Source organism: Cryptomeria japonica, chromosome 10 (assembly GCF_030272615.1).
Source record: "Cryptomeria japonica chromosome 10, Sugi_1.0, whole genome shotgun sequence".
NCBI lineage: Eukaryota > Viridiplantae > Streptophyta > Pinopsida > Cupressales > Cupressaceae > Cryptomeria > Cryptomeria japonica.
Window position 1 is genome coordinate 428,738 of NC_081414.1, and position 19,204 is coordinate 447,941.

At 37.3% G+C, this 19,204-nt stretch overlaps 1 protein-coding gene across 3 annotated transcripts in view; it reads right to left on the minus strand.

Annotated features, from left to right (window-relative positions):
* LOC131069426 (pentatricopeptide repeat-containing protein At4g01570) overlaps positions 1-18,825 on the minus strand; it is a 45,035-nt gene extending 26,210 nt beyond the window's left edge. The window contains exons 1-3 of one of the 3 annotated variants that reach the window (XM_058004848.2): positions 16,183-18,825; positions 15,862-16,007; positions 15,185-15,308 (exon numbers count right to left, since the gene is read on the minus strand). In XM_058004848.2, coding sequence (XP_057860831.2) covers positions 15,977-16,007; positions 16,183-18,653 — 2,502 coding nt within the window. In that variant the 5' untranslated portion in view covers positions 18,654-18,825 and the 3' untranslated portion in view covers positions 15,185-15,308; positions 15,862-15,976. Of the gene's footprint in view, positions 1-15,184; positions 15,309-15,861; positions 16,008-16,101 lie in introns of those variants that run through there. The other 2 variants (XM_058004847.2, XM_058004846.2) reach the window with 2 other exon arrangements.
* Between the last annotated feature and the right edge of the window lie 379 nt (positions 18,826-19,204).

Below are 19,204 nucleotides of genomic sequence, written 5' to 3' on the forward strand. Positions count from 1 at the left end.
TCGTCCAAGGAAGAGATTGCAATAATAGAAAAAAGAATACACGGGCAGAGGAATGGAATGATGGATATTTGGCTAAGTGTCAAGATAACCCTGAGAACTGATATGAAGAAATGAAAGAGAAACAACCAAAATTTTGCTGTCTAGAAAAATTCCTCCTCGGAGGTGAAAATGTGCTCCAAATCAAGAAATTTAGTGTTTGATGATATAATGACAGGGAATGATGAAAAATTGATAAAAGAAGAGATTGGACAAAGTCTATCCAAAGGGAGTCGGTATGGAAGAATTCAATGTTGCAACGAAAAATATTTCCAAGTTCGAAATTGCTGGTAGCAAAGGATAAATCAAAATGAAAAGGCAAATTTTGGCTAAGGCAAGGAAAATTCCTCCTTACCCATGAATTTGTGCCCAAGAGTAGGAATCCCTCGCCATGAAGGATTTGCGCCATCACCATAAATTCCTCCTCTACCCCTATATTGCGCCCAAGGAAGCAGTTCAGTATATCAATAGTATTTTGTCCCCAAGGACAAAATCCTCCTCAAGGTCTTATTTGCACTCAAGGAGGCAGTTTGTGGTAGTGCTAGGATTCTCTCCCAATGACAACATTCTTCCTTAGCCTCTAATTTGCGCTCTAAAAGTCAGTACAAGGCAGGAAGCAGGAATTTCTTCCTAGGCGAGGAAAAATCTTTCAAGGGCCCTAGCAGTGATGATTTTTGAGTATATTGCACTTTTTAGGGGACAGCTTTGTGGTTGATAGTTATTAGTTAGTTGGCAGTTGGTAAGGATGTAAGTTCCCTATTTACTAGGTATGGGTAGCCATGCCTTTTAGGATAAATTTGGGCCACTTGTATGATTAAATCTAGGCCATTCATCCAATTTCAGAAACCTATTTAAAGGGACCAGATTTCCCTTATTTTTGTAAGTTCTTGAATTGTTGTAGAAACTCTGTCGAAATACATACAGAATTAATGGAGTTTAAAGTTGTTATTTCATGTGAGTGCATGGTCTCCTTCACCATTTAAATTTATGTCATGTATTTTGTTTTCATGTAATATATTCAAGTTTATATTTCATAGGAATCTTTAGTTCATACCATTAAAGACTGGTTGATTGCCATTCCCCCTGCATGGTTAGTCTGAACTTGTTTATAAACTTAGTTCGGTTGTTAAATACTAGATGGGTGAATTTAAGGATTCAGCATTTGTGTTTAATAATTTGAAAATCTAGTTTCCTTTGAAGATTGCATCAGATTTTATGTAGTTGTGTAAAAATTACTGGCGAAGTTAAATCTGGTTATCATAAAATTTCAGTCTATTTACCTAAATGTGTTATTTTAGATAGAATAGTTAGTTTCTCTCTTGCCCTATCTCCCTTTTTTCCTTTTTTTTTTTAATCTGGAAGTTGAAATTGTAAAAATAGCATTGTGCCCAAGAATTATCTGATGAAGTTAAGACCAATAGAGTCTTAGGGACCTTGTGCAAGCCAAAAGCTTATTCTATCCAAAACGTAAGTCCCCTTGTGTCTATCAGCAAGACACATCAATCGTCGAGCTATCCCGTAGTCAAGACCTGACAAAGTGAACCTTGAGGTTGTCTCATAGTGATCATTTAAAACAGCACTGGAACTTCCTTATGCAAGAGAGAATGGGATTGCTCACGAATTCTATTATGTGTTGACCGGAAGGAATTTGTGAAACAACTTTAGCCACGTCAATAGGGTCTAACAAGGCTAAAGAAAACAACAAGGGGAAAGGAAAGGGCAACACCCTTTTAGCATTCGCTCCACCACCATCCACTTGGGTTCTTGATTCGGGTGCCTCACACCACATGACTTCATCAAAGGATGAGCTCGCATCTTTAGAGCCATGTTCTATGCCTTCTATTTTGATGCGTGATAACACACCTATTGAGATGTGTGGAAGAGGGTATGTTGATGTGGGGGATGGCACATTCCACGATGTTCTTTGTGTGCCCTCACTATCAACTAATCTCCTATCAGTATATCAAAACACTCACACAAGATCAAGCAAGTGGGTTGAGTTCTCTCCTGATTCAGTGGTAATTTGTTAGTTTCACAATGATTCTACAGTTGCAATTGGGAAAGCAGATCATCAGTCTCGACTTTATTTGTTTTCTCATTTTGTTCTTGATCCTCAATCTATTTTGCTCACTCATTCTAATGAAGTGAGTAACTTGTGGCATCAACAGTTTGGCCACTTAAACAATCACTACTTGCAATAGCTCAGTTAGCATGACATGGTTACAGGATTGCTTCTAGTTCACTTTTCTGATGGTGTCTATCAAGGATGCATTCTTGGCAAGCATCCGGAGGAGAAATTTGACAAAGGCAAAGCTCGGAGAGCTTCACAGCTTTTGGAGTTGGTACATAGTGATTTGGTTCGACCATTTCCACATCCATTCTTCAATAGAGCCTAACATGTTTTGACATTTATTGATGATTTTTCTAGATGCACTTTTGTATATTTACTAAAACAAAAGTCTGAAGTCTTTGATTCATTCTGAAAGATCCCTGATGGATCCCCTTGCTGATCTGCTGTAGTTTTTAAATTAATAAACTATATCTTCTTGTGATGCCTTTGATTTGTTTTAGAGAATAGACAGAAGTTGCAGAAGGTTTGTTCTTTTTTGTGTATTTTGATAGTTTTCAAACAAGTAATGAATAATGAACAGTAAACATGAAAGGAGACTGAAAATAAATAAGAACATACAGCCAAATTCAGAATTGCTACAAGCTGTACCAGACAGATTTCTGATTTGTAAAACCAATTAATAATTCTAATGCAGATCCAAGGAACTTACATCCAACAAAGATGCCAAACTGAAAGGTGAATAGTGGTCATAAATCAAGAATACCTCTAAGGCTGAATACATGCATTCCTTACATTCCACGTGGGATGTACCTGCTGCAAATGGCGGCCCTAAGGCTGCAAGGATCACACCCAAGCTGAAGAATCAATCTGCCATGCTGAAACCCTTTCTCTGCAACCTGAATCCACAATGAAGAATGGCGTACTCAATCTTTGTCAACAATGCACTTTGCCTGAAGAATCCAATGCCAATAACTGCTGAGGGCTACGTCCCAGCCAGTCCAGATCTTGGGGTTTGCGTCCCAGATGAAGAATTGCCCACTCAGAGCTAATTCGCAAAAATAAGTTTGATTGTGTAAAAAGATAATGAACAATTTGGTCTTCATCTCCTTATATCTCCTTTCCTTTCCAAGCCAAACCCTAAAAGGGAGTAAAGTTGGCGCATTATGAAAAGAGTGTTATTTTCTAATTATGGCGTCAACTATAGGAAAATAACACTAAATTGCAAATAAATAGCTTCAGGCATCCAAAAAGACTCCGGAAGGTAAGAATCATGTAGCAAAGTTCAAGACCTTTCCAACGAGCTATAACACGTAGGCATATCAACCCAGATGAAGCCAGAAACCTCTTATTACTCCGAAATGACTAAATGCATAGCCTTATTTTAATTTATTTAACGCTAACTTAGGAAATATTTAAATATATTAAAATATCTCCAGATATCCAAAAATAGCCCAAAATGACCAAACAATCATGAATATAACTTTGTCACCTATCTGTGACCGATGCCGGAAAAGCTAAGCTAACTGGCAGTCCCATCCCTAAAATCTAGGGATGCTCCTAGAAACTAGGAAACACACCCAAACTCCCTGAAACTGAAACCATGGTATGGTCCCGTGGAACCTCAAATATGGAAACTGCCACAACCTCCTAAAAAGTAGGGAATCTCCCTAAAGTCAAGGAATTGCTCCCAACGGCCCACAAACTGCCTGAAACACCAACTCCGGATATTGAATACCCTGTGTGAGTCTCTATCCACCACTACCAGCCTACGAGATCCAAATAATAGACCATCCCACTACTCTTCTCCTGTCACCTAGAAAGGGGACATTACACATTCTTGGACTTCAAAGCATTTGTAGAGAAACAATCTGGGAAATCTATCAAAGTTCTACGTACAAATAATGGGGGTGACTATGTCAACAAGAAGTTTGAGCAATTTTGTGTCTCTAAGGGCATTGACTTGCAACATATAGTTTCGTATAGTCCTCAACTGAATGGAGTTGTAGAACGAAAAAATTGGTCCTTGAAAGAAATGGCCAACTGTATGATTCACTCCAAATCTTTGGCACCACCATATTGGGCAAAAGCCATTAACTGTGCGTGTTATATTTAGAATCGAATCCCTCACAAAGTTGTAAAGGGGGTAACACCATTTGAAGCTTGGACTAGTCGAAAACCTTCAATTAAGCACTTTTGAGTGTTTGGTTCTCATGCATGGGCCCATTTACCAACAGAGAAACACAAGACTATGGATCCACAGAGCAAGCCTTGCATATTTGTTAGATATAGAGATGATGTCAAAGGCTACAGGCTTCTTGATCCTACCATTCATGAGTTGTTCATTAAGAGGAATGTTCATTTTGAGGAGAGTCCTTCCAACTCTTCGTCTACCACTTCTCCATCCACTATCATATCAGAGCCACTACATCATGATGATAGTTCTTTAGAGCATCTTAATACTCTTGCTTTTGATGAGTAGTCTTCTTTCTCCACTTCAAATGGTGATAGCGATGTTGAGGATTCACATTCCTCCCACAATCATCATGCAGAGGATGTTGATTCTCCTTCAGATTCTCCAGTCTCAAGATCTCTTTGGGCTCATAAGACACTAGAGTCAGTGGGTGATCAGATTGGTGATCCTTCAGATGCTAGAAGAACAAGGTCACAATTTCAACAAGCTCCACATCTCTTCATTGCTTCAACTTCTGATCCACAATCCTTTCGGGAAGCTTCATGTGTCCCTACGTGGGATGCAGATATGTAGGAAGAGTTCAATTCCTTAGAGAGGAACCACACTTGGGATCTTGTCCCTCTTCCTAAGGGAAGAGAACTTGTTCGATGCAAGTGGATCTATTGAACAAAATTTGCTTGAAATGGGTTGTTGATAAACATAAGGCTACCTTGGTTGCTAAAGGATTCTCCCAAGTTCTTGGGATTGACTACTCTAAGACTTTTGCACCAGTTGCCAAAATGAATTCTATCCGACTTGTCCTCACTATTGCTGCAACTCACAGATGGGAAGTTCATCAGATGGATGTGACGAGTGCTTTTCTTCATGGTGACCTTCAGGATGAGATATACATGGAACAGCCACAAGGGTTCATTCAGAATCCTTCACTTGTTTATCATCTTTGAAATTCTCTCTATGGCTTCAAATAGGCCCCTTAGGCTTGGTATGCCAACATGGACTCCTTCCTTTTGACTGTTGCGTTCACTCGTTGCAATTCTAATCCAAATGTCTACATTCTACAGCAAGGTGATACTCTCACTTTTTTGGTTCTCTATGTTGATGACTTATTGATCATAGGGAGCCACTCATCCACCATCCAGGCAATGAAAACTACCCTTCATGATCGTTTCTTGATGACAGACTTAGGTCTTTTGTACTACTTCTTGGGGATGGAGATCAGTCGGTCTTCTTCAGGGATATTCTTTGCACAGCCTAAGTACGCTCTTGATATGCTCTCTAGATTTCGCATGGCTGATTGTAATCCTACACTGACTCCATTTTTGTCTGAGGTCAAACTTAAGGCTAAGTGTTCTTCACATTTGGTAGATGGCACTTTATATTGACAGCTTGTTAGTAGTCTTGTATACTTGACTCACACAAGACCTAACATTCCATATGCTATAGGCATGGTCTCTTCATTCATGTAGGAGCCCCATGAGCTGCACTAGAAAGTAGTTAAGAGGATTCTTCACTACATTTAGGGTACTCATAGTTATGAGATTTACTATGCAACGGGTGTGGATTTTTACTTGGGATACACAGATTCAAATTGTGCAGGAAATTCTCAAGATCGCAAGTCTACTTCAAGATATTGCTTCTCTCTTGGTTCCGATCCAGTTTGTTGGTCGAGCAAGAATCAATCAACGATTGCTCTTTCATCTACAAACTCTGAGTATTGAGGAGCAGTTAATGGTGCTACTGAGGCTATTTGGCCTTAAAATATTCTCATTGAGTTTGACATTTCTTTTCGAAAGCCTACAATCATCCTTTGTGACAACCAAAGTGCCATACAAATCTCTCGCAATCCGGTCCATCATCAGAGGACCAAACATATTGAGATCCACATGCACTACATTTGGGAGCTAATTCATAAGCCGATCATTGATCTCAGGTACTGTCCTAGATCAGATCAGATTGTAAGCATCTTCACCAAACCCTTCACTGAGAGTAAGTTCCTTCATTTGCGAGCTTTGTTGGGGGTGCGACAGGTGTCCACTTCGGGGGGGCTTCTTACTCCTCTCTCTCTCTCTCTCTCTCTCTCTCTCTCGGGGGCCTTTTTCTATATCTTGGGGGGGGGATTCTTTGTACATGGGTACCTAATACAGCCTCACTTGTCAAGACCCATCATCTTTTTACCCACCTAAGCTGCACTTAAGGGGGAGTGTTAATGTAGGTTTTTATTTTCTAGTTGGTTATTTGTTTTCCTATTCCTAGGTTTTTCCTACACTATTAATTAAGCTTGCTTAGGATTAATTGAGTATTAGTGTGAGTGGGTGCAAGGAGTCAACATCTTCCATTTGTGTTACACTTGCCTTTTTTAGGTTATTCTGGTGGTTTCTTCCCATTGGTTGTATTTGCCACCTCTCATTTCCTATATATATAGAACTCCTAGCTAGTCTTTGAATTCCATTGTAATTGCATTTTGCAGCTTTTTTCTCTTGCTTTCTCCTAATGCTATTTCACTTTTGTAGTATTTGCATTTCTCTCTTGGAGACTAACTTTGTGTTGTTATTTTGATCTTGTATCATTTACATTCACAGTTTTATTTCTATTCGTTTGCACTAGTTATTCTGGGTCACTCATCTTTTCAAATTCTAATAGTTTTGAATCATCTTGTCCGTTGGTTTCAAATTAATATTGGCCATTCATTTGTAATCAAACCTCTATATAAGGCTCTACCTTCTCATTTGTAATGGTTAATAGGGACTACTTGATAGTTAGAGAGTAGTAGTAGTAGCAGTAGGAAGAGACAAGAAATTGTTGCCATGACTATGGTGGAATTAATACATAACTTTCATTGAAGATATGGTGGATCTTTATGTGTTATTTCAACATTTTGCATGGTTTCTACTTCTTAAATTTTCGTTGAAGTTAATTGATTTTGATGGAGAAATGTGAAGATGTTTGATGGAATTCCAGGTTCAAACCATTTGTAGTTTGTTGATTGCAAATTGCAGTGCATGGTTAGTCTAAACCTATAGTACTAGTTCGATTATGGACGTTCATTTGGATTGTGCCAGTATTGGGTATTTGATGAATGTTTTACAATATGAAAATCTTTCGTTATCTGTGTAATGTCCCCAAAATTGGTCATCACATCGTCTGTATCCATCAATTTTGTGAAGTCTCTAAAAGAGACAAAATTGCAGAAAGGATAATCAACAGATAGTGACTGATTTCCATATGTTAGCAAGGAAGGATATTATCGTCATAAGCAGCGATATTGATATGAAAGACATTGAGGGTGATCCGAGCATCACTACGGAGTGAAGGATTAGCGTGGAATATCGTCGACTGGTCAAAAGACTATTAAATGATGTTTGCCTATGTAGAATTAGGGGAGTATTAATGGTCACCTCACACTGACAATTTTGATTATCATCAGATGATTACAATGCCACATCCGTTAACTATACCTTCTAATCGGGATTGGAAATACGTAATAATATCAATATCCTGGTTAGTGATCTGTTGATGGAAACCACGATTAGCAAGAAGGATAATCGATAACATGATGAAAAGAGGTGATTAACATTAAGCGTCTAATGCAGTGATTAGTGGTGCGATTAGCATTAAGGAAAGAAGATATTATTGAGACATGTCTTTTGGCTTCCGATCATTCCCATAATATGATATAAGAAGACAGTAACAATCGAGGGAGAAGGTATGCTAGCTCATCAGGTAGAACAAGGAGGAAAGACCGAATACTGTTTTCATATAGAAGCGTAACCACAACATTAAGTTGCAAATCGAAGAAGACCATCCAGAGGTTGCCGGTTCAGTCATAGTCATCAGGCGCCAAATACTTCTCAAAGAAGTATAACACCAAACTCAGAACGGGTGTATAGCAACAGTCAGATTCAGACGTCACAATGGATTTGCCTAAAACGTTATATAAAATCTGTACCGAAACGTTTATGTAATAAATTAACATAAATCTACAGTAGTAGTATTATCTGCTCAAGCAACATTCTGGAAATAACTCTTATTTGATATCTGTCGAACCCAGTCATTAGAAACTTCGGGAATCATTAATACTTTAAAATTATTAGGAAATCAGGGGAGTCATACCAGGGACATTACACTTTGAAGATTGCATCAATTTTGTGTAGTTGTTTCCTCATGGCAAACCAAAGCTTGATTATGGAATCCATCTATGTAAACACTATCTATTATCATCATTGTCCTTACGTTTAGATTAGATTTCTCCAACTTTATCCTTTTGTCTTTTATTTTCCAAGTGAGTTTAGAATCCAAGTTCCAAGTTCCAGCAAAGTGTAAGTCCCTTTGTGTTACCAACAATATCACATCAATTGACTGAGTCTATCCATCATAAAAGTTGATTGTTCACATTTGTAAACCTTGGAGTAGCCTTATTTGATCATGAAGTTTAGCATTTGAGGTTTCCTTGTGCAAGAGAGGATAGAATACTTAGTATTTTATTCTATGTTTGAGATGTCATAAAAAACACATCTAGAGATAGGAGGCACCAACCTCTTTTGCTCGGAAAATTGCTTCTTCAATGGATGGTGGACATTTCTATGTCCTTCATATATCTCTCACAGAAATCTCATATTCATAATCTGCTCATAACTTCTTCATTAACCTCCTCATAAATCCTTCAAAAGTCTACGCACATGAATCCTTCAAATATCTGCCCATAGAGCCTTCACAACTCTGTTCTATTCTCCTTAAATCTGCTCAAATGTTCTCTCCAATATGCTTCATAAGTCTTTTCCAAAGTATGTTCTTCTACATAAATCTGCTTTTGTGAATATATGATATATTCTTTTTACTCTCCACAAAATTCTGATCTAGACTGCACTAGATCTGCTCTACATACTCTAAAATCTCATTGCTTGTTTTACTCCCACTTATCTTTTATTAATACCACTCATATGCCTCTTCACCCAAGAGACATAATCCTTTACAAAAGAGACATCTATTCTGCTCTAAATCTGCTTATTACTCTTATGATTTTTCATTATTAAACTTGCATCTTTTATCTCCAATTCTGCTTGTCTTTATACCCAGCATACTTCTAAATGAATGAAGGTCATTTAAAAAGGGACAACTTCCCAAGGATGGTGACTTCTTTCCCAAGAGAGGTGACTTTGTGAAAGAAGTCTGCCTGTATTTAATTTATCTTTTATTTCCTTAAAGGTCAGCCATACAAATATTAGACATAAATTTTGTCTTAGTGCTGTCTTATGCCTAGTGAGTTGGCCAGCCTTTAAGCTTCAAAACAGATATATTTGTTCTCCAATGTGAGCAACACCATCAGCAGGTTGGTCAGTATTTAAATGATGATGCTTTATAATTATTTCTTCCCCTAGCGTGCAGATATCAAGACATATTATAGCAGCAGTATGATTCCATCTTGATATAACAATTTCCTTCAGTGACAAAAGTCTCTCCACACCTTTGACATCAATGACAATAATTCAAACAGGCATAAAACCAAAACTCAAACCTTCAACACTATCCTCCAACCTACACTAAAATGGGAGCATCGGAACAGGCAATGAACGTCTATCAAAGCTTAACACACGAAGGAATTTTGTCAGATATTACAGTTGGGAATGCTCTGGCCGACATACACACAAATGTAGCAGCATAGACATGGCAACCTAAACTGTTTGACAGAATGCCTCAAAGAGATGTCATCTCATGGAATGCAATAATTGCAAGATATCCACCAAATAGATTGGTTGTGAAGGCTTTATAAACTCAAGCAAATGAATCTACTTGACAGGTGCAAAGCCAAAACCACTACCTATGCCAGCATCACCCATGCCCATGCCAAGATGGGAGCTTTGTGACAAAGTTCAGACAACCGTCAGAGCATAATCAAGTGCAGATTTATTTGTTGAAAATGACATTAGAAACTTTCAAGAAAATTCATCTAGCAACGTGGAAGCACACAAAGGCTGTGACATGTTTAATAGAATGCCTCGAACACTGTCATTTCATAGAATAGAATGATTGCAGAATACGCACAAAACAGGTGTGTTGTAAAGGCTTTAGAAATGTTCAAGCAGATGCAATTAGCAGGTACAGAACTAAACTCCACAACATCATGTCCCTGCCTTGCATGCATGAAGAAGTGGGCAGGTGTGGTGAAGTTTAAATAGTAAGGAGATTGCTGGAAGATAGAGGAACTAAAAAAATATCTGGATGTAGTTGGATCAAAGGCCATAAAATGGCACAACAGATCTATGCAAAGTTGGAGAAATCATCTTGGCAAATGAAGGCAGCAGGGTATTTCCAAATTCAAGTCATCTACTTAATATTGTGGAAGAGAAGGAAAAAGAATTATTTATCTGCTGCCATAGTCAAAAGTTAGCAATTGCATTTGGTTTGTTAAACAGGACCCCTGGAACAACTATTAGAGTTGTTAAGAAAATAGTTTGAGGACTCTGTGACCACTCTCCAGAACTCTCCAAACTCCCAAGTCCTATCTTTGGCCAAGTCCACTCGCCATTGACTACTGCGGTGAGTCCAGATGAGTTCTAGGGAGTACTTGTCCGAGTCTCGCCCCAGAACTCCCCAAGACCCAGACACAGACTCCCGAATTCTAGGCGCAGATTCTCAGGTCTGCTTGGGTGTGCCTAGGGCAGTAAAAAAACATTAAAAAGTGACTTTTTCTTCACTTTTTTTAATCCAATCATGTCCAAAATAGGTCTGAACAGCAAAATAGGAAAGGAAGGAGAGGAAAACTGGAGCATTGAGATCCAAAAAGACATTTTTGAAGAAACAATTCGTCATCATTTTGATACTGTAGCACCTTTTAGTTTGAGGCCTAACAAATTGAGTTACATTAGGAGAGGAAAGAGGAAGATGTAGATTGTATGTGGTTGTTTTTCTCATTTTGACATATCATTATACGCAAACATTTATAAACTTATGTGTTATACATTTGAAAGTTTGAAACTATGAGTATGAATTAAGAAATTTCAATAATGAGTATTTGAAGATCATACGACATGTGTAATTTTTGAATATGACAAATTGATAGTCAAATCAGGTTTTTATGTTCTCTAAATCCATTAATTTGTTTTTGTTTTTTTTTGGTAAAACTACGGTTTTTTTTGCCGAGTCCTATCTGAGTTTTTTGCCAAGTCTGTGCTGAGGCCCGAGTCCAAATCCTATTTTCGGCTGCCAAGTCCATGGCAACGCCAAGTTTTCAAACATTGGTTACAAACCTTCGAGTGTGTTATGACTGCTAAACTGCATCTAAATTCATCTTCAACATGGCAGCAAGAGAGATTATTCCCAGAGATGTGAACCATTTCCATCATTTTAAACACAGACAATGTTCTTGTGGAAATTATTGGTGATGCTAAAGAAACAATCTGATAAATAGATTTGCACTATAATAATGTACACTGTATCAAATATCCAGTACTAATGAAAGGAAATCCATCAAAACATAATAGAAGGGAGCATTTTGTTAGATGTTGTAGTTACAACTTACAAGTGCCCTGCTAGACACACACACAAGATGTAGAATCATAAACAAAGCACCTGAATCATCTGATAGAATGTCATGAAAGTGTATCATAGGCTATGAGTGGCCTCCTCTGGAACAAAATAAGGTTGCAACATGTGGCTTAAATAGGATGTATAGGTATTAGGATGAATAAAATGTGTAAGAAATGCTTCAATCTTGTCATGACCATGTGTTTCCGAAGATGCATTATCAATAAGTAAATGCACTATCTTTCCAACATGATTACTTCTTATCGATGGAACACTGTTACGAATGATAACATGGCAAATGAGCAGTGTGAACATCCTTGACTTGGTGAATCTATCTACGTGGGGAAAATAACCATTGCTTTGTAGAAAATACTAACGAGATATTTTAGGATGACACATATTCTTTCAAACATGATTGATAAATTATACAAGATGGTGATGAAGATCAGTACACAAGAATTGACCATGGCTTGCACAAGCTTCCTTGTTATTCAAGAGAACGTTATATTCATGGAACAAAAGGGGTGTTTAACAAATGCAGTTGGAGTGCATTCCCTTGAAGTCCAAGTTGTTCATGATTGCAAGAAGACACGGTGCTCACCTCAATTAAACTAATGACTTATTCTTTCTTCCAAAGTTATAGATTTCCAGTTTCCTTTTTGCCAAGTCACTTATGTCACTCATTGTAGTCCAAATTAGGAAATGGACTTTGTTTCCAAGGAAATCAAACAAATTCTGACTAGATTGTTTATCCAGTGACCACATATTCTCAAACAAGGGCAAAATGAACTTTTTGTAAACAACCTACTGATGGATTTGGGATCAACACGAAATGTTAGCAAGGTAAATTTGACAACGCGGCAGATACCAAGATCTTGAACAGCCATTGATATTTCAAAGAGATCACTAATGCATTATTATGAGGTTGCAATAAATCATAGTAAGGTTGACCCTAGCAATAAATCAGTGGTGAGACCCTTTGCATAGCTGGTCTAGGAAGCATCCAATTTTAACAATCAATACTGTGCCAGCCTAAATATTCCCAAGATTTAGAAATAAAAATCAAATAAAAAAATTATGTGCCATACAAGTTTTTTTTAATCTATAATTTGTAGCCATGAGGACCACTCCCTTTTCTATATATATCAAAAAAACCAATATAATAGTTTCAAGATATAATAGCTTTCAGGAGGAGAAATGAAAACTCTATTGTACTGTCTTTCTATCTTTCTGCCTAACTTCTAACTCTTTATTTTTCTTTTCTAACAGAAAGATCATCTTAAGACAATAGTACAGAAAATTATTAATAGCTATTGAAAGTACCATATACCTAAGTTGTTTGGCTAGAAGGAACCATAAAAGGCCTTATTTATCCCAGCTGATATCCTTGGCCTACCTCATTTGGTAGCAAACCTATAATTTGTTTCAGGAAAACAACCCCGCCCTACGTCTATCTTCTTTCCATGGTATTGTAGTTGTAATAAATGGCCTCCATAGAGCCCAAACAGGTCCATAGTCCAAATATAGGATACCATTGGTCGGTGGTAGCCCTACACTGATGACTGCTTCATTTATTATAACATCCAAACTCCCCAGAAATTTCTCCTTAATCAACATCTCTGCTACCCTTTTAAGCAAGCCCTTATCTTTGCTGAGGTCCATAATTATAGGAATAAAAATAGTTCGCACATCTGTATTCATCCAATATCTATGATCTGCACTCATAAATTCGTCCCCGAGAACCCATTCCAATGCATTCAGAATAAATCCATTATTAGTATAAACAAAATCATCCTTTGTTCACTGATACCACCCAGGAAAGCCAATTGCCTCTGTTTGCAGATTAAACGACACAAGAGTATCCATGTAAGCAGGGGATAAAAACCAAATGCAGATAGAATAAAGGAGGATCCATATATAGGCCTTCCATTATTAGTTAATACTCGTTCATAACAAAATCCTTGAAGGCTCCTCCTTGCTTGGCACAAGCCAAACTGACTCGACCAATCAAATGAATGGCATTGGCTTTGGATGATTAAACTTTAAATGATTTGTTACCATTTCCTTGGATTGGCCTAAAATTCACTAGCCATTGTTACTCATTATTTCTTGCAACTTTAGCCAAGGGCTTAAGCTTGAATTGATAATGCTTTCTTTATTCATGATGATGACATTATTTGCAAGAAAATATATTTCAACATTTATCTCTCTTAAAATATGATTTATGTTAAAATTCTCAAAACTGTCCAATAGAGGCCAAACATGTTTTAATAAATTGTTGATCTTCCAATTAGGGGATTTTCTCTTTTTGACTGCATTTGTAATTTCAAAGAGTCCCCTTCAATTTTGACATTTTTGGAACTATAAGTTTTCCAAATATGATGGAGACCAAGTATGAGGGCTTGAATTTCAGCTTCATAGTTTGTGCCTCTGAGTTTTTTGATGCTGCACCGATGACCTTTCCATTTTCATTCCTAATGATGCATCCAACTACCAAAATGCCAAGATTCCCTTTTGAAGCCCCACCAAATTTCAATTCAACCCAATTAGGTTTAGGGGGGATCCACTCTAAGATTAGGCAACTTAACTTTGCCATCCCTAATAATGAGGGTATGTGCCATACAAGTTGATAAGTTGGTAGTGTTCAACTTCAAATATAATACTAAAATTAGATTACCGTTTTAAATTACGATACACTTAATTACAAGAAGAGGATTTGTACTGAAAAAATCACAAATTAATCCTACAGTAATAATATTGAGTGGAATGGATGCAAGATTTTCTGCAAATGTTATTAATTCACAAACAATTTGACGTGACTTGTTTATTTCTACTGAGGGCAATTTTGTTCTTATCAGCATTAACTACTATTAGGTACCTTAAGCGGTGAAAATAGTAAAGATTCTGCACAACATATTCAGGGTAGTATATGCTCTCATATACAAGTTCCAAAGGATGATGCAAATCAGTCATGGTAATGGTCCAAACACATTACCCACCTTATTTTTGCAATAATTACTTGTGTGATAGGTATTCAATTTTTCTCTACCGGTGCACCAAGGACTTGGGAAATTCTCCAAACCATAAAGAATCAATTGATTCTATTTGATAGAATTTAGTTTCTGAATACCCTTCATGTTTCAGATGGAAGGCTAACCCTGCATTTTTGGTATTCACTCGTTCTTTAAATTGTTTCTAATACATTTAAATTTATGGCTCTATATATGTGCAAAACATAATCATTCAAAGTAAATGTAACATTACAAAGGCTCATAAATCAAAAAAAAATGTCAATAAACTACAGCCTGTAACATGTGCAGTGCACATTTTAAAAAATTGTTGAAAACTTAAAAAGAGATTTAAACCTGGAAGCTGAATTTAATCTGGTCTCAGGAAGCCATTGTCCAGAGAGTAAAAAGACCTCTTCCCTTTGCAAGTAAGGTAAATATAATAATCTTTCTGCTCCATGTGTCAGACGACGTGACTAAACTGCATGTGCACACAAACAGTAGACAACTGAGACAAGAAAAGAAAAAAAACCCTTCAAGAGCTTGTGAAATGCCAATGAAACTGGAACAAATTGAAGTTAAAAAGGTAAAATCAACCAAAAAAACAATGGTAAAGTACATAAAAAGCTTTATGTTTCTATGATTCCCAACACAAGCAAAATTCAAAACTGAATGAAAAAAAACAAGATTAAAATTTCCATAATAATAGAAATAATATACAATGCTTTTTAATAATGTCTGGAAATAACAGTGTTCTACCCTCTTTTCCCCTGCTAGCCAGCTGCCAAATTGTTGTATCATGCAAAGAAAAAGTTTGCCAAGGAATCAGATCAAATATAAAGTGCCTAGAACAACAAAAATCTATCGAGCAAAACTCTAAAGAGAGCCAAAAGACAGTCCCTCTTTATATCAGCCCTGGTTAAATGATTCTAAAATGACATATTTTCAAGAACAACGTATTGTACATAGTTCTCTTTCACGAGTCAGTAGAAAATATGTAAGACACAAACAATACTAATAAAGGTAGTAATTACAATGATATGCAGAACAAAGCAGCTGCAGAGAGAGCTGCAATCTTGCTCAGACTCACTCCTGGTCAGACGCCAATGCACCCAGTAAGATATGCATTTTAGGTTTTTGATAATGCATTCAAGTACCCCAGTTGCTTGATCTGCTAACCCTACATTCAAGAACATATCTGTCAACTGTTTTTGAAAGCAACCAGCATCTAGCAGTATTCTCAGGAAATTTTCAGCTTGTTTTGCTCTACTTGCCTTGTTGCAGATTTTCACAATGGTATCCAAGAAATATTAACTTAAGAAATCTGATCAGTTCTGATCGATGCCTTTTGGTACCTTAATTTCTCAATCTGCTGTTCTAGAAAATCAAGTATTGTATCTGTGACGTGATTTGGAGAACAGCCTGCATCTATCATCATTCTCAAAATTTTGTAAGCTTTCTTTACCTTACCTGCTTTGCTGTAAACTTCTATTAGAGTGTTATAAGTGACAACATCTGGAGTGAGCCCATTAGCAGTCATTCCTCTAAAAAGTTTTTCTACCTCGTCTAATTCACCTGCTTTTCCGGCTGTATTTATTAAGGTATTGTACATAACAATGTCCAAGTATCCTCCCTTCCTTAACATTGCCTGAAGAACTGCATGCGACATATCTTTTTCACCGTTCTTTCCAAGGCTATCAATGATTATGTTGTATGTAGCTACATCAGCAAAACTTGATTTCCTACCCATTTCCAGGAAAAGTCCCCAGGCCTCCCCGAAATAGCCTTTCTTAACAAACACTGTTAGCAATGTATTATAAGTATAGGTTTCAGGCTCACTTCCGTTTTCAATCATATTTCTAAATAACCTAAAAGCTGTCTTTACCTTCCCTTGTTCTGAAAAAACAGACATGTAAGTGTTGAACATATCAATATTAAAAGAATCCATCCCTCTACCTTGTATTCTTCTTCCCTTTAATGCCAAAAATCCTGGGTAAGCTTCAAAATCAAAATCCCTGTCTGCAGTATCCTGTTCACCAGCACCATTTGTATGATCCACTGAGACTTTGGAAGTATCAGCACATCCATTCCTCTTCTGTGGATCTTCTTCTGTGCTTGTATCATTGGCAAACATGTCTGAAGAAGATAGACTTACAGTAAAGTTATTTACATCTTCTATCCCTTGAGAGACCTTGCCTATATCTGTTGGAGCACGTACGAGCTTCAAGGCATGGTTCTCAACAATACTATCTCCCATGCTTGTTTTCATATGTGATACATGACCAACGGGAGGCCAAATGTTACTCTGTTCCTTCTTCTTTTCTGGGTCACCACTAAAAGCATTGTTATTCTTTACAAACATAAATCTTTGGTCTAGACCTTCCTCTTGCCTGTCTTTAGTTACCGCCTCCATATCAGCACTCCATCTTATGATATTAGGGACAACACTGCTATCTCCAATCCGCTTCATAAGCTGACGTGCCCAGTCCTGTCTACCAGAGCGATGAAGCGCAATCAACAGCGATGTTATTGTTACCATGTCAGATGCCAGCCCTCTGGATTCCATTTCTTCCAACAATCTAAGGGAATCCTCAATTCTCCCCATCTTGCACAAATACGAAATAACTATGCTATATGTGATTCCATCTACACACTGTCTTTTCTTCTTCAAATCATCAAAGAGCATATAGGCAGCTTCTGCCCTACCTTTCTTGAATAAGCCATCAATCAAGATATTGTAAGAGAAGCAATTTGGCACCATGCCTTGCTGTACCATCGTCTCAAAGAGTTTGCATGCATCGTCTAACTTTCCAACCTTGAACAGGCCATCAAGAAGAGCATTATACACAATGAGATCAGGATTGCAACTTTCATGAACCATTTCACTGAAAAGTTTAAGTGCATCACTGATCTTATTCACTTTACACAATCCACGGATCAGCGTTCCATAACTAATGGCATCGGGGTCATGCCCTTGGCCCTTCATCTCTTCAATTATGTCCATCGCTTCGTTCAATTTTCCTGCCTTACATCGAACAGCAATCAAGCAATTGTATATACATACATCCGGAGGACATCCTCGATCTTTCATTTCTTCAAACATTTCTTCAGCTAGACCCAATTTGCCAACTACCCCAAAAGCATGAATGCAGATACTATAAGTCCATTTATCAAAAATGCAACCCATGTTTCTAGCATCCCAAAACACTTTCTCGAACTCCGTCATCATATACACCTTTCTCAAACCTAACAAGAGCTGATTGAGTGCAGTGGTATATGGATTTATATTGGCTTTCAACATGGTGTTAAATATAACAAAGGCTTTATTAACTTGGGATTTCTTAAGAAGGGCTACAATTATATAATTATACAACTGAGGATTAATTTGGCTAAACCCACCATGTTGTTCCATTCTATCCAGAATCTCTAAGGCCTCGTCAAACATACCTGATTTGATAAAACTGCGAAATAGAAGCTTGGAAGTCTCAGTGTCTACAGAGCATCCATCCTTCTTGAGGTCATTCAGGAGAGAGGGCACCATTTCTAGCTTGTCTTCCCTGCACAGTCTCCAAATCATGGGGGTGTATGTTTTGGCGTGATGTTTGAAGCCCTTCTGTAGGCCTGCCCACTTGAAGAAATTCAGTGTTTTTTCCACGTCTAAACCCCTGGCTTTTATGACTCCTAAAACTATGCGGTGGTCAAGTTGTTTAATGGAAAGAGCAGAGAGGGACTTGTTGATGTCTGTGCCTCCTTTTCGGAGCGCCTGGCATATGGATGCCACCTCCAATATTCTCAATGTATTGCCAACTCCGCCCCCATTCGGCATTGCAAATGGGAAGATACTAGTTTTACTTCCATTCTAACATGCTCTCACCGTCTCCTCATTTGCAGAGTGTTTTCTTTACACTAGTTAAAGCATCGATCAAATAACAAAAACCGATTGGAGAGAAATAGGAAAAAGTTTATCTTCTCCAGGGCTTATGAAGATTGTTGCGATTGTTATCATAGTTTTGAATTAAATTATGTTATTTCTTTGAACTTCTAGGTTATACACCTATGGCTATAAAAGACAAATGAGGAAAAAATTTAAAACTCTCGGGGGACTTTTTAGTCAAGAAGATTTAAACTCAAGCATTGTGAGTGAGTTCGTATATTATACCAATGTTTGTATACAACTATTTTGGATTGATGTGTCAATGAGCAATCATAATTTTAAAATATTGCCACAATATTATAGTCTAAAAAATATTTTTGTTTTTTAATGATTTTTTAATTATGATTTTTCTTTTCTATAGTTAATTTTGTAAATTGTTATTGTAGAATTTTATCATTGTCATATAACCCATCAACATGATGAGTAAAATTTAATTTCTCAAT